Genomic DNA, 16,005 nt, shown 5'->3' with positions numbered 1-16,005 from the left:
TGAGATGATAGTGAATATAGTAGAATGCAGTGCCTAGCATTAAAAGGGAGTAACACAGAATGAGGCATGAAGCATTAATAGTGAGGGGAGCAGAATGTTGTTTCTCAAAAATGGGTGAATGGAGGAGTATGTGATGTCTGGCATTACTAGTAAATGAAGCAGAACATTATGTCTAGTGTTAAAAATGAATTAAGCAGAATGAGAGGTCTAGTGTTAACAGTGAAAGAAACAGAATGTTGCATTTATTGTAAGGGTGACTGGGAGAGAATTAATGTCTAGTGTCAGTAATGAATACAGTGCAATGCTGTGTTTGGTGTTAGAAGTGAATGGAACAGAACATTGTCTCTAGTGTAAGGGTGAATGAGCTGAATGTGTATCTGGTGTTAATAGTGAATCAAACAAAATGCACACCTAGTGTTAATAGTGAATGTAACAGAAAGTGGTTCAAGAGTTAATACTGAAGGTAGCAGAATGGTCTGTTTAACATTAGAAGTGAGAGAATCAGGTTGAAGTATGTGCAGTAAAGGGTTACCATAGCAGGCGTGAGGCTGCAGCCCTTTCAAAGCTCTGCTTTCAAGGTTGGCCCTTGGCTACCCTTTGGGGCATCCCCCCTTCCCTAACTAATAAGAGTGGCTCCCTGTGCCTAGACTGTGCAAACAATATGGCGTATGCGGAACATCTGCTTTCCTTCTGGGAACCTGACATTCTGGTATGTGCTAGGCAAAGGGGACCTATGTGACTAGTCCCCAGTTAAAACCTTGGGTGCTGAGTCTCAAACGGGCTTCCCTGGGCAGAAATATCACACACATGTTGCTGCATTTTCGTTGCTGGAAGAAAGAGTGCTCTCTGTATGATTCCTCATGAGAGGGAGAGAACAAAGAAGACTGCACATGGATTCTCCAGACTCTGCCTGCTTTCTTTTCTCTTATGATTCGCTGGGCATCCTTACTACGATGCTGTAATAAATCTTAGCTATAAGTCAACTACATTCTGAGTCCGTGCGAGTCTTCCTAGCAAATCTCTGAATGTGGGTGTGGTCTCGGAGACCCCTGACACAAGATACCTACCATCAATGCTGAAAGGAACAGAATATTGTACATAGCGTTAAAAGTAAATGGAGGAGAATGTGAAGTTGAGTGTTAATAGTAAATGAAGCAGAATGTGTGTCTGGCAGTCTGTAGTGATTGAAATGTTGAGTCTGGTGGGAGGTTTGATGGATCAGAATGCTGGGTCCTGCAAAGTATAGCAGATAAAGAAATGCTGAATAATTCCTTGTGCTCCACTTATTCCAGGCAGAGTGGGAAGATGGGTACCCTCCTTATCTGTCCAGGTGTCTGTGCTCCTGGGCAGTGGGACTTACCTTGGGCAGGGAAGCTCGGGAGCCTGAGCTCTGGGTGGTCATGGTGAGCACAGTTGTGATGCCCAGGCCCACTCGGGCTGGAGCAGCATCCATGTTGATCCAGAAGGAGATCCATGAGAGGATGACAATGAGCAGGCTGGGAATGTACATCTGGATCAGGTAGTAGCCCATCTGTCGCTCCAGGTGAAATCGGGCCTCAATGCAGGTGAATTTACCTGCAAGAAATTGCAGTGAGAAGGCAAAGTAGCCCGGTGGATAGGATCAAGGGCTTCGAAGTCAGAACAACCTTGGCTAGAGGTTCAGCCTCACACTAGCTGTGTCTTCAGGCAAGTGTTTGTATTGCTCTGTGTCTCAGTTTCCTCATTTACCACAAAATGGGGATGATAATAATACCTACTTCATATGGTAGCCGTGAGGATAAAATGAGATGATGTCTAGAAAGCACGTAGCACAGTGCCTCACACATAATCAAAGCTCAGGAATGTTAGCTGCCAGCACCATCATCACTATTTTGCTGCCAGGAGTGAACCTAGGTGGAGATTTCTCTACCCTTCTCCCAGTTACCTTCTCAAAGTGTGGCCTGATCCTGTTACTTCTTTTGCAAAAATCTCTTTCCTTCCTTTTCTCTTACAAGAAAGTCCCCCATTACCCACACGGAAAAATTAAAACTCCTTAGTTTGCCCTTCACAATGGAGTTCTAACCTATCTTTCCATTCTCCTTTCCCTACACTCGACGGCAGATAATGACCTCCTACATTGCATCATACCAACTGTGTCCTTTGTCTTCAGCATGCCCTTCCCTTTCACACTTCTGAAACTTGGATCCTGGGATGTCCTTATTCCTTGCCACAACCAGGAGAAGAAACCCTCCTTCTCCTCCATGGCATCTTAGGGTGACATCTCCTCCAGGCAGAATACTGCCTCTTTCCCTCCTTTGTGCTTTGTCAGCTCTTTGTTTCACATGACTGCCAGAACCATTAAGGTTTAATGCAGCGAGTGGAGACAAGTCAGTCTCGCTCTGTCTCTGTCTCTCTCCTCTGCACTAGATTGTGAGCAGCTTGACTCCTCTCCCTCTGTGTATCGCTGGCACTGGGTTGCCAGGCCCACCATGGGGTTTCTGTTCCTGTCTGCTGAAGCACGGTTTACTAGATTCCTAGAGCTCCCTGGCCTGTAAGCTCCATGTGGGCAGGGACTTGTCTATCCTTTCTCCCTGTACCCCACAGAGCCTAGCACAGAGCCTGACTCTCAGTAAATACAAATAGTGAAGAGTAAATGAGCCAATGAATGAAAAAGCATTGTGTAAAGAAAAAGAACCTTAGTGGTGCAGTGGTTAAGTGCTCAGCTGCTAACCAAAAAGTTGGCAGTTCGAACCCACCAGCTGCTCTGAGGGAGAAAGATGTGGCTGTCTGCTTCCATAAAGATTTATAGCCTTGGAAGCCCTATGGGGCAATTCTACTGTCTTACAGAGTTGCTATGAGTCAGAATCCACTCCACAACAATGGGTTTGGTTTGTTTTTTTTAGACAGTAAAGGGCTGTGGTATGTAAGGTCACTTATGATTATTGATTCTTGGGGGCCATTGCTCTGAAGAATGCTGCTGGGAGTACCATCATCTCTCTGAGTCTCAGCTGGTCCCAGGGATGACAAGCATATATTTCTGGTGGCTCCTTCTCGAGGCCATCCAGAAAGGCGAGCTGTTCCAGACAGGACGGAACCCAGACTGCCTGACCTTTCACTGGCCTCCTCTCTCCACCAGAACCCACAGGGATTTCTCTCTATGCTTCTCCTTCGCCTCCTCCTCTCCTTGGCTCCTCTTACCAGCCTATTCTCTGCCTCCACTGTACTCAGCTGGGTTCAGACAGCAGGTTTTCACCTAGCCTTCCAGCTGGCACACCAGCTGACTGATCTTCCACAATGCTTCCCTGAGCTCATTCCCAACTGAGACAAGGAGAGCAAAGCCAGTCTTGGTCTGCCTCAGTTTATTTATGTATTAAATCACCAAATAGATACTGTGCTAGGCATGGGAGACAGAGTGCTGAGCTAAACAGTTACGGTTTCCCTATCCTCTTGGAGCTCACAGTCTAGTGGACCCTTCCAACTTCAGTATTTACTAATCTTCAATGTCACCTCTCAGCTCCCTCTTGCTGAGGTCTAATGTGAGTATTCTCTGCTCTGTGCTTTTGCTTTACCAGAAATACCAGTTCCTCTGTGGCAGACTGCTAGTTGGCCTCTAAATATCAGTTCTTCTTTTCTACCTTAGGAATGGTCCCTGGGTGGCGCAAAAGGTTTACGCTCAACTACTAAAGCTTGGAAATTTGAACCCACTCAGTGGTACCATAGAAGAAAGTCCTGGTGATCTGCTTCCATAAAGATTACAGCCAAGAAAACCCTGGGGAGCAGTTCTACTTTGTAACCCATGAGGTTGCCATGAACGAGAATTGACTTGACAGCAATGGATTTCTATTTTTTTTTTTTTTTTTTTGCTCTAGGAATTAGGACCCTAGTTTTGTTGGGCATACTGGTACATGGAATAAAGACTATATTTCCCAGCTTCCCTTGTACTTAGGTGTGGATAAGCTTAAGTTACTTGCCCCAGGATTCACAGGAACAAAGTATCAGAGACATTTTTTCGTTTCAAGGCCTATTCTCTTAACCACTAGGTAGTAAAAACAGAGCTGTGCCCATCATGGGTACTTTATAAAGTCTGTTGAATCAATGATTGAATGAACGTTTGAAATGACCTCCGGTCCTGGTTGGAGGGGATACAAGAGAGTCTTGTCTTGCACCTACCTGTGTTGTAATGCTTGGTGCAGTATCTCAAGTCCTTCTCCTCCTTCAGGATAAACTGGGGCAGGGTTAGTCCATCTGCTACCTGTACAGCTCCCTGCTCTTGCCACTCAAAGATGAGGTCATTCATGGTGTATCCAACTGGGATGGGATCAGAAGGAGGAGCAATCACTACCCAGAAGCACTTATTTGAAGCATGCTGGGTTGGTCAGGGTTAGGGGCTGAGAGGGACATCACACACTTGATGGAAATCGGGAGATCATATTGCTTTTTTTCTGCCACAAAGGAGATGAAACCTGGTTTAACTGTTTACATCCACCCCACAGCCCTTCTACCTCTCCTCCTAACTCTTCCAGCATCCTGCCTTAGCTTGCCCTGTTGTCCCTGCCCCTTACCCCCATGGTCAAATCCAGCTGACATCTGCTGTTTTACCTGCACATCATCCATGAGATCCCCCTTTCTTTCTCACAGTAGATTTTCCTCCAGGAGCCACTCCATTGCTTGCTCTCTTGGTGAGATTGACAGTGGGGGCCAAGGTGTGGGATTATGACTCCAATCAGACTCTCTGCCTTAAGACTTTGGTTCTTAATTTTGAAGTGACTGAAGTTTCAGAAATTGTTGGTGCTGATTCCATCAGAGGCCATGCTCTGAGGAAACAGCCTTTAGTTCCTGTGGCCTAAATCTCCAGGCCTGGCTCCTGTCCTTCCATTTCAGTTCATTTTTAAGTTAGTCAGATTGGCTTCTGTGTATGCAATCAAAGAACTCAGCTACCTCATCTGTTAAAATCCTAGTCCACAGGTGATCTCTGTAAAGCCCTCTCAATTACCATCTCTCCTTCCCAATCAGGAGAAAGCACTCCTTTGGCCAAGAGACCATAGAGCTTTGTACTTCTGAGAGCACACTTGCCATTTGCTGCCCTGTGTTATATTTTGTGCAGTCGTCTGTCTCCCTTGCTGGGGTGAGCATACCTGTGAGCTTAAGAACCATGACTTATTCAAGCTATTTCTCCTCCATTCCTGGAAAGGATGTTCACGGGAACATGGAACAGTGCCTTTTCAGAGAAAGCTGCAGGCTGCTCAGCTTGGGCCTCAGTCTGACAGTGTAAGAGGAAGTTATATTTCTAATGCATTTTCTAAAAGCAAAGCCCCTCATCTACTGTTTTAGGCAATTACAGCAATGCCTGGGGGCTCTGGTTAGAAGCAGCTGAGCGAATTTCTCCCTGTCTGGTGGGTAAGTGGGAGCTGGGTTCTTTCTAGATGCCTCATGCAGGGGACTTACAGCTTTCCAGTTGCATGATACATGTCTGGACATCCATGGGGAAATTCTTCAAGTCCATGGGGCAGGCCAGTGTCAGGGTGATTCTGGGAAGAGAAGAGAGTCTAATGATGCTGGATCAAGGCAGAGAGGCTGTGTCTATATTCTCGTTACTGTCAGAAAATCATTTGTCCAGGGGAGATAAGGGAGGTCAGGGAACTACTATTTGGTTTGAATAAATATGTGTATATTTCTGTGTTACACATATGGAAATGGAAGTGCAGAGAGGTAAAGCAGTTTGTCTAAGGCCACACAGAGTCAGTGGAACTTCTGGATTTCTCTGGAGTCTATCTGGCTTTGAGAGACTTGTCTTTAGCAAGTTGCCTAAAGGCCTAGAGGCCAAGAACTGCCCTGCCCTCTCACCTCTCCATCTCCACATTTCTGCAGAGCCCTCAGGCAGGGGCAGACACCAAATTTTCCATGGAGCAACACCAGGCCTTAGGCATCCCCAGGTGCACCCTGCAGCACCAGGCCTCAGGCATCCCCAGGTGTGCCCAGCAACACCAGACCTCAGGCATCTCCAGGTGCACCAAGCAGCACCAAGCCTCAGGCATCCCCAGGTGTGCCCAGCAGCAAAAGGCCTCAGGCATGCCCAGGTGCGCCGGCAGCAGGTGCTGCCCATCCTTCCTGGCTGCCTCCTTTCACACACTGGGACCATCATCAGTCATTTCAAAGAGGCCCCCTGCCTTCTAGCTGTCCAAACACAGCCGACTCACGTCTGTGGTCTCATGCTGGTGTCAGCTGGGAAGTGGTGGGCACCCCAGGCTTCTGGGCTAGCTGTTTAATTTGAGTTGTTCAACCCTTTGCAGTGGCTGCAGCCTCAAAGCCAGAAGGAGTCCCCTCACAGAATATGAGGCCTGCAGCTCAGGCTGGGCTACAAGGCTTCAGCTTGAAAGGCTTTGCTAAAATCTGAGTGCTTGCTGCAAGGAATGGAGAAGAAAGTCCAGAGTCACAGGATCTCAGAGCTCAAAGAGACTTAGGACATCAGGCAACTTCTTCATCTGACAGGTGAGAAAACTGGGGTGCAGAGAGGGCTAGGAGGGGACTTGTCTATGGTCACACAGCAAGTTGATGGCTCAGCAGGCTTAAAACCTTATCTCCTGGCCTTTGGAGTCTTAGTCCCATAGTGGTTGGCTCATGTGATTGCTGGCTGGCCCTCCAGCACTGCTATCCTGAAAAGCTCACCCCATGCCCTAAGACCCTAATTGGTGGTGTTCCAGAGGCACACAGCCTTGTGTGAATTCCAACCCCCAAGCTCACACCCACAGCCCTGGAAGTGGGCCCATTAAGCATAAGGAAGAAGCCAGAGGGGGAAAAGGGAAGGGAGAGGGAGGGAAAAGAAGGGACTGTGAGAAGGAGGGGGGAAGTGAACGCAGTTGAATTTCTGAACATAAAAGCTCCGAAACGGGGCAGCTGTCATACTGGGTTAATCTCCTGAAGTTGAATGACCTTGGGAACATCACTTTCTGCTGATTTGTCCTTCTGTCATGCTGCACTGGGGCTGAGTTTCCCAGAGATGTGAACCTAGCCTGGCAGCAGCAAAATCCAAGCAAGGTGACACCCCCTGCCCCCAGCCAGCCAGAGCCTTGGTGGCCATTTCCTGAGCCCAGCACCCTTCAGTCTGGGTTGGAATGGGCTCCAAGGTGAGGAAGGCACATCATCCTCTGGTGCCTCCAAGCCCACCTCCCAGTGGTGCCTTCTGTTCGCTGCTGAGGTTCCCAAGGCTCCCTCCCCCACCCAGCCTGCTCTCAGGAAAGGCTCTGGGCTCTCCCACCTCAGTGTTAGGACCTGTACAGCCCCTCCCCGCCAGGATATTTAAGACTCATCTCCTGATGAGAAATCAAAAGGTTTATTCCTCTGAGGAAGTGATGGAGGGGCAAGGGGAATCATATTTGGGATGAGGGACTTTTTAGCCCTCTGAAAAAAACATACTCATTTATTCATCAAATATTTGAGCCCCTACTGAATGCCAGGCACTGATCTTCTAGGCCCTGAGTGGTCATCAGATCCATACTAACACAGACTAGAATCTAGGCTCTATTACTAACTAGCTGTGGAAACTTTGGCAAGTTACTCAAACTTTCAGATCCTAATCTGTATAGACTGTAAGAGCGACATAATAAAGCCTACTTCATGGGGTAGTTAGGAGGATTAAAAATAATATATGTAAAGTATCCAGGCTAGTAAGTAAATTCTCAAGGAATGGTGGCTGTTATTATTACATGTGGAAGGCCACTCCAAGGATCCCTGGTGGTGCAGTGGTTAAGCGTTCATTTGTAACTGAAAGGTGGGCAGTTCGCACCCACCAGCCTGCTTTGCGGGGTGGGGGTGGGGAAGATATGGCAGTCTGCTTCCATAAAGATTACAGCCTTGGAAACCCTATGGGGGCAATTCTACTCTGTCCCTATAGGGTTATTATGAGCTGGAATCAACTCAACTACAAGGGTTTTGGTGGTTTTTTGGTAAGGCCACACCTCCACCTCATGGACATTGGTCATTTACCTCATGTCCTGAGGCAGGAGACTGGGGATTAGGTACAGAGAGGTGGTGGCTGGAGATTCTGAAAGCTTTGTCCCAATCACTATGTGCAAGATGCTCCCCAACTGGGGAAGGAGGTCCCAGCCTCCTAGACTCAGAGTGCAAGGTATGGAGGATAGAAAAGGTGTACAGAAGGGACAGAGTGTCCCTGGCTTATTGTTTGTGGTCAGCACCAGCTGCCTGCAGGCCCATTCACTTCCTGAGGTTGCTGTGATTTTCCGGGTTTTTGGCCTTTGCTCCTGCTGTTGATCGTTATCTTTGAATATCCTTTTCCCATAAATGCTGGGTAACCTTAGGGGCCTGACTTAAAACCCACCTTCTCCAGAAAGCCTTCCCTGGTTTCTCTGGCTATGAAGAACCACTTCCTTGTAAGACTTCACATTTAATTCTTACTTGCTGAGCATCAGCTACAGAGCTGGGTCAGCCTATTCTGAAAAGGTGTTAGATTGTCAGGACCCATGACCTCTCTTTGGCCTCCCTGTTAGTGTCTGCTTCCAGAAGGCAATGGGGCAAGGCACATTCTGTGGATGGAGGTGGTGAACCTGTATGGAACTCACCTGATGCTATAGAGGACATTCCCGTTCCGGGAGATCCTCAGCAGTTTGTTGTCTGTGGTGATCTCATGGAAGTGGGCCCCCTTCTCATTGGCAAAGAACAGGTCAGGTTTCCAGATGGAGTCCAACATGGATGGGTCCAAATCCAGAGAGTCATCAGGGTATTCATTGTACGCCAGCCGGGGGTCGTTCCACTGCTGCCGCAGGAAGATGTTGACCCTATAGTCCTACAGCCAGAAGACAAGGAGGTGGAGGTGGGATTAAGCCCAGATGTCAACTCTGGGAGGCCCAAATGCTCTCAGCCAGCACCCCTCAAAATCCTTTTTGGGGAAAGTTTAATTACAGTGTGGTTCACATGTGGGGGTGAGATCGTAAAGTCGTAGAAAAGAGCAATCAGTTTGTTTATTATAGGATACTTAGAGACCTTCATATGCTAACAAATTTTAAAGAAAATTTTATTTATTTTGTTGTTGTTGAGAATATACACAGCAAAACATATGCCAATCAACATTTTCTACATGTACAATTCAGTGACACTGACTACATTCTTCGAGTTGTATAACCATTCTCACCCTATTTTTCTGAGTTGTTCCTCTCCAGAAACATAAACTCACTGCCCTCTAAGGTTCCTATTTAATCTTTTGAGTTTCTGTTGCCAATTTGATCCCATATATATAATTCTTAAAAGAGCATGATGCTGAAGGTAGACATTCTTTACTAGTTAAGCTAAACTATTGTTTGCTTTTAAGAAGACTTAAGGGGATATTTCTGGTTTAAGGTTTAAAGATTTTATCAGGGCAATAGTTTCAGGGGTTCATCCAGCCTCCACGGCTCTAGAAAGTCTGGAGTCCATGTGAATTTAAAATTCTGTTCTCCATTTTCTCCCTTTTGATCAAGAGTCTTCCATAGAATCTTTGTTCAAAATATTCAGTAATGATAGCCAGGCATCATCCAGTTCTGGTCTTATGGCAAAGGAGCCAGTTGTTCATGGAGGCAATTAGTCACATATTCCATTTCTTCCTCCTATTCCTTACTTTCCTTCTTCATCTGTTGCTCCAGGCTACTAATAAATTTTGTGAGCCTCCAAAAGGGAAATAGAATATGCAACATTTCCCTGATTTATTTTAACCATGGAACTCTTATTTTGTGCATGATAATTGTCTTCTATAGAGCATAAGCTGGGAATTGATGTCGCAGCCAAATCCCCCTTTTTTTTTTTCCCAGGTGAAGAACCTGAAGTCCAGAGAGAATTAAGACTGGTCCAATGTTACTGAAACGACAGGGGCAGAGCTGGCTCTGGAACCCAAGTGTCCTGATTCCTAGCTGAGAGTTTGTTCATCGACCTCTGCTGATTCTGGAGGAACTGAAAGGGTCCCTTCAGTTCCCATTCACAACCTTGAAAGCAAGCTAGTGGTATGGGTAGGTCCCTTTGGCATAAAACTGGGTAACACTGTTAAGAAATATTTCAGAAAGTTTTTCATTTTGTTAGAGAGGCATTTGAAAGCTGGGGTCCATGAATGTCATGACACTGCAAGTAGAATTTGGGGTGTATTTGTGTTTTCCTGGGGGGAGGGACATAGCTCTCTGTGTTAGAGTCCCAAAAGGGCCTATAGCTCCCCCAGAGTTTAATAACCTCAGCTCAAATCCAACTTTAAATGTTCTCCTTCAAGGGATAATCTGCACACATGAGGATGTGCCACTGCTGTTTCCCTGAGCGCACCAGATAAATGAAGTCATGCCAGGTTTCGTTCTGGGGTGCTGCTTCTAAATCCTGATCAGTCTTGATCTGCCATCAGCAGGGGTGAACTAAAACAAACAAGCTTCCTTCCCATTGCCATCATTACCCAGCCCAACCCCTTCCACAGCACGTACCTCATTCTGTTTGCCTACATAAACATCAATAGCTTTCATAACATGTTCCAAGGTATTTTATCGGATTGTTCTGTAATTTAATTGAAGCCTCTCCCTCCAGCCCCACAGAAAATGACATTTGGTCTCATAATCTCAAGTTTTATAAGTCCCCTGGTGGAGAGAGAACTTTAGGCCAGGCCTGTGTATGTATTTCTTGCTGACAGTAATGGATAGCTTCCAGTCTGGCCCCATCTTCTGATCAGGGAATTAGAAACATCCTCTCTTCTTCCCTAACATTTTACATGAAGTGTGTGTGTGTGTGTGTGAGAGAGAGAGAGAGAGAGAGAAAGAGAGACATGGGGAGGCACTGGGCAAGTCACTCAGAATGAACAGACTATGAATGGTTGGGCAGAAAAAGCCTTCAGTCCCCAAACTACAGCTGCCCTTTTGATGTTCTTGCCAGTGACATGTCAAGCCCATTTATGTGGCTGGAAGGAAGAAAAGAAAGTGGCATTTCTTAAAATGGTCTGTTAGGCACCAGACGCTGTGCTAGATACTGTCATATGCATTTAATCCTCTCCCAAGCCCTGCAAGCTTAGACATTCAGATTCCCGTGGTGGGGGTGAGGGAACTGAGATTTGGAAATGTTGAGAAACTTGTCCAAGGCACATAGCTCACAAGTGGCAGAGCTGGGATCTGACTCTGCATCAGCTTACTGCTCTAGTCAGCACTCGTTCATGATGTCACACGGGTGCTAGTAGCCAATTCTGTGCTGGGGTGACTCTGTCATGCTCTTGGCCTCAGTAAATTCTGCCTACTCGCTTAAGTCTCATCTCCTGGAGGAGCTCTGATGCCCCCAAGCTTGCCTGATCTCTTCCTTTTCTGATCCCCTAGCAACTGAGGAGACACTGGGTGTTGCAAACAGTTAACATGCTAGGCTGAAAGGCTGGAAGTTTGAGTCTACCCAGAGGCACCTTGGAAGAAAGGCCTGGCAATCCACTTCTGAAAAAAACAGCATTGAAAACCATAGGGAGTATAGTTCTGCTCTGACACACATGGGGTTGCCATGAGTCAGAATCAACTCGACGGCAACTAGTTTTAGCAACACCGAATCACCAGAAACATTTAATTTAGCGCTTCCACACTGTGTGTGAGTCTTACCTCCTCAACTTAATTGGCAGCAATTTGAGGAGATGAACCAGATCTTTTATTTCTCCCTCCTCCACCAGGTCAGTGCACCTATAAGCTACCCAATACCCAGAATGAGTTGGAGGTAAAGTCTGAAAAAGTTTGAGCAGAAAGAGCTTCCTCGTTTTATAGCTGGAGAGACTGGCACCCAGAGAGAAAAGGCATTTCCTAAGGTCACACAGTAATTTGGTAAAAGGACCCGGGATTAGAACTGGGATTTGCTTCTCTACTAAAAAAGAAACTAGGCTAGACGGCCTTTAAAAATCTTTCCAAATCTAGCAGCTAGCTGTCATTCGTTTTATTTTTTCAACAATATTTTACCGGGCATCTACTAAGTGCCAAACACCGTCCTAGGCACTGGGGAACCTGATGACAACAAGGAAGATCTGAGTGTAATGATTATACCACACTGAGGTAAGGGCTCTGACAGCAGCAGGGTGCTACGGAAATGTAAAAGGTGCCCCATCTAGACTTGGGGGGGCGGTGGTCAGGGGAGGCTCCAGGAAGAAGTGATAATTAAGTTAAGGCCAAATATGGTTGAGTCAAAGAGAACAAGCATTTTAGGCAGATGGAATGGTATAGGTGAAGGGCTAGAGGTAAAGCAAGAGCGTGGCACGTTAGGAAGAATTACAAGTAAATGAGTAAAGGGAGGAGTGTGAGGAGACACTGCAGGGCCTTGCAAGCCATACTGAGGATTGAGGACTTCATCCCCAGGGGAAAGCGGAGACTTTGAAGAGTTATAAGCAGGGAAGGGACATTAGTATATTAGCATTTTACTAATGATGTTTAAAAAATATTTTATTTTTTCTTATTACGGACTGAGTGCATGTTGGTTGTAAAATATATAAAAGTATATCATCTAAAAGAAGAAAAAATAAAAGCAGTAGCATCCTGGCAAAATGGCTAATGACAAGTTGCAGCAAGAGACCTGAAGGCCCCTCTGTGTCCTCAGGGAGCCGGACTCCTTCCTGGGCAGCCCTAGCTCTTCCCCTTTGCAGCCTCTACCCAAACAAGTTGCCACCGCTGATTTTCTCCTCCCTAGTTGGTACAAAGCAGTGGGAAATGCAGCACGGAAGAGATCAATGTAATTGGTGTAATAGGCTGAAAGCTAAATGCTGTTTTGCTTACTTAGCACTATGCTCACGTAGGTCGTGTTCAACATGATGGGGGTCCGTGTTCAGGCTCAGGGGCCGCAGGGCCAACATTTGAACTTTCCCAGTCAAGAGCCTCAAGTTCCACCTCCAGTGGCGAGTTTCTAGTTCTCAGACTCTCGAGGGTGGTCCATCTAGGCCTGAGGCAGGAGGGATTTCCAGAGCTGTAGCTCAACAGTCTTTAAGCATCAACTTACCCACGCTGCCTCTGAGATTCCCTGATGGTCTGATTTCTGGTGACTAGGCAACTGCCTTGCTTGTAAGACCAAGATAGAGCATTTACTAATTTACTCAATCATTCATTCTCTCATTCAACATTGATTGAGGGCCTCCTGTGTGCCACCTGCAGTTGGATCTACCCTCTGCACATCACCCCCACTGTACATAATCTCAGATTCTAACCTCTCCTGATAAACTCTTCTAAACTCAGTATTGTGGTAAAATAGGAAGCATGAAGTGTTTTCGTAGAAAAGAATGTGTGTGTGTATGTGTGAAGAAGTGTGTCCACTGAGGTCAGAACCAAGAGGCATTGCCCAAGAGGTGGACAGAAGAGCTAGTTTCTTACACCTTTCTAAGTCTTGGCATTCTAGCTTTCATAGGGGCGTCTCTTCTCCAAACTCAATTCAGCTCTATGAACATTTATTAGGCAGAGCGGTGGTACAGCAATAGAGGAGGCACAAGATTTTGGTTTCAACCCTTGCAATGCAGAAATTATCTCACTGGACACAAATATCTGTCATACAAAACTGAAAGTGGTAATGGCCATAAGACGTTCTAACAAATGGCTCTTAGAAGTCAGATTACTTCCAGCCAGGTTGGGTGAATCTGGAAAAGCTTTTGCAGAGAAGGTGGCATTTGAAAAGGTCCCTTTCAGTTTGACCCGTCCTCCTGAAGTTAACATCTCTAGATCTGGTATTGTTTTGAGATATGAACCAGGGAGAATACCAGATGGAAAGGAGGCCAGTGATGTGAGACAGGAGGGGCAGAAGTGAGGAGTACAGGCTTGGAGCGGGAGAGCAGGACATGAGGCCTAGGGGTACAGCTTCGGGGAATTTAGGACTAAGACATGCGGGGATGGGGGTAAAAGAAATCTTGCACAGAAGAAATAGCACAGCAAAGGTGTGTAGGCAGAAGCATTCAAGTGGTTCAGTTTAGCTCAACCATTAGCAGTATAAATAACAAATCTCCCTTTTACTGAGGACCTACCATGTAGCAGGCATCGTGCTGAGCACACTACACATTTCAGCTCGTTTTGTCCTTAAAACAAACCTATAACATAGGTATTTTCAACTCAAGATGATGATGAAGAAGGCTCAGGGAGGCTAAGAAATTTGCCCACCTTCAGTGAGTAAACAGTAGGGGTGGAATTTCAACCTGGTCCATCTAATTATAAGGCTCATGCTCTCAATCACTCTGCTGTAATAAAGCTGTAAAATGATTTGAGACTGTGGCTATCCAAGCCAAGGTGTTTGGACTTTATTCTATAATCAACTAGATATCATTGAAGACTTAAGCAGTGGAGCAACATGATCACAGTTTGGCTTCAGGAAGATCCATATGGCAGGAGTGACCATGAGGTATTGAAAGTGAGAGAAACCAGGTACAGGGAGACCTGTCTTGAGGCTGTTGTGACAGTCCAGTTGAAAGGTAAGGGAGATCTGAATTAAGATGGTAGGAATGGAGAATGGGTGTTAATGAAAGAATCATAGTTCTTTATCATTGTCATCATTTTCGTCATCAAATATAATTAGAAAGAACCTTGGAACTCCTTCATTTTACAGATGGCCCAGAGAGGGAAGGGATTTTGCTAAGGCCACACAGCAGTTCAGTGACTGAAATGGAACTTTCATGCAGGAATCTTGACCCCTATCCCACTGTTTTTCCTATCCACACTGTATACCTCTGACAGCAGCCCGAGGGCCAGGAAGAGGAAAGCCAAGGTGGACCTGGCATTGGGCAGGTGGCAATATGGATGCCCAACTCTCCCTGCGGAAGCTCTACGGGAGGCTCAGCTCGGACAGGGCTGGGATTAAGATGCATGACAGCTGGAACAGTCTGTTGAGGGCTGAGGCTTGGGGCCCACTCAGAGTAGGGGACACCCAAGCTTGGGTTATGAGTTGCTGCTTCCTTTTCCATCTGCAGCCTTTTTTCATAAGCACTTTCCTGGACCTCTGAGAAGCACCAGAGAATCAAAGAGTCATAGATATTGCCTGTGAATGTGAAAACAGTCAGGCTCCGGTCTCCTAGCAGTCCTGCAAGATTGGATACCTGGCTCAGTTGGCACATGTAGGGTTTACTAAATCCTGACTGAGTGCTGGGTACTGTGCATAGGGCTTTATGTGAACCTCCTCACCTAATTCTCACAGTGGCCCCATTTTACAAGTCCAGCAGTCTACTAGTGTTCCCACCTGATCCTAATTTGACCCTGTGGATACAGGTGCTTTGTTTAAAGTTAGTGACAGAGCTGAGACTCAGACCCAGGCCTGTCTTATGCCAATGTCCTATGCTTTTAAGTAGTACATGCTATTGGTTCCTTCTATTAAAATATTTACCGATTTTTAGTTTTCAAAGCAATCACATGTTAGATTTTGTTCTGTGAGGTTTGGCATGGAAGAGAAAATTACCACCCCATTTGAAAGATGCACAAACTAAAGCCCTTAAAACTCATATTCCCATCATTAGTTATGGATAGATTCAGAATCGATAATGATGTAAATAATACTGATATATTGAGACTTTACCACAAGCAAAGAATGACGCCAAGAGCATTACATGTGTTATTTTACCTGCACAGTAACCCTGTGAAGTAGGTTCTGTTATTATACCCATTTTAACAGACAGGGAAATCAACCACACAGATCTCTTTCCTGACATTGCACAGCTAATAAATGGCAAAGCTGGGATTTGAACCCAGGATGTTAATTCCAGAGCCCACGCATTTAACCACTATACTGCACTATCCAAGCTCTCCCAGAATTGCACTAAGTAACAGCTTCACGACGGTTCAGTGCCATTGGATAATGCCTCTGGCTGCAGTTACATACAGTGGATTTGTAGATGCACACCACAGGCAGGAAGTATTAAAAAGGGCAAAGGACAAAAAGCTTCTGCTCTACGTCCAGGAGTCCTCTAGTATTTCTACCTCATTCCGGATTTGACCCTTGGGTTTGACTCATAGTCTGCTCTACACTCATGTCTGGTGCTAGCAGACTCTCCAGATCCCTGACCCACTGCCTTCTTGGCTGCAGATACCTGCTTTGTGC

General features: G+C 46.1%; 1 protein-coding gene across 3 annotated transcripts in view; it reads right to left on the bottom strand.

Annotated features, from left to right (window-relative positions):
• Nucleotides 1-16,005, bottom strand: part of GLRA1 (glycine receptor alpha 1) — a 105,708-nt gene that overhangs the window by 14,240 nt on the left and 75,463 nt on the right. For all 3 annotated transcript variants that reach the window (XM_004371287.1, XM_004371286.1, XM_004371288.1), the window contains 4 exons: nt 8,556-8,779; nt 5,425-5,507; nt 4,150-4,287; nt 1,361-1,575 (listed from right to left, as the gene is read on the bottom strand). In XM_004371287.1, the coding sequence (XP_004371344.1) occupies nt 1,361-1,575; nt 4,150-4,287; nt 5,425-5,507; nt 8,556-8,779 (660 nt within the window). The remainder of the gene's footprint in view (nt 1-1,360; nt 1,576-4,149; nt 4,288-5,424; nt 5,508-8,555; nt 8,780-16,005) is intronic.

This window comes from Trichechus manatus, unplaced genomic scaffold (assembly GCF_000243295.1).
Source record: "Trichechus manatus latirostris isolate Lorelei unplaced genomic scaffold, TriManLat1.0 scaffold00011, whole genome shotgun sequence".
Taxonomy (NCBI): domain Eukaryota; kingdom Metazoa; phylum Chordata; class Mammalia; order Sirenia; family Trichechidae; genus Trichechus; species Trichechus manatus.
This window is presented reverse-complemented; position numbering and strand designations above follow the sequence as displayed.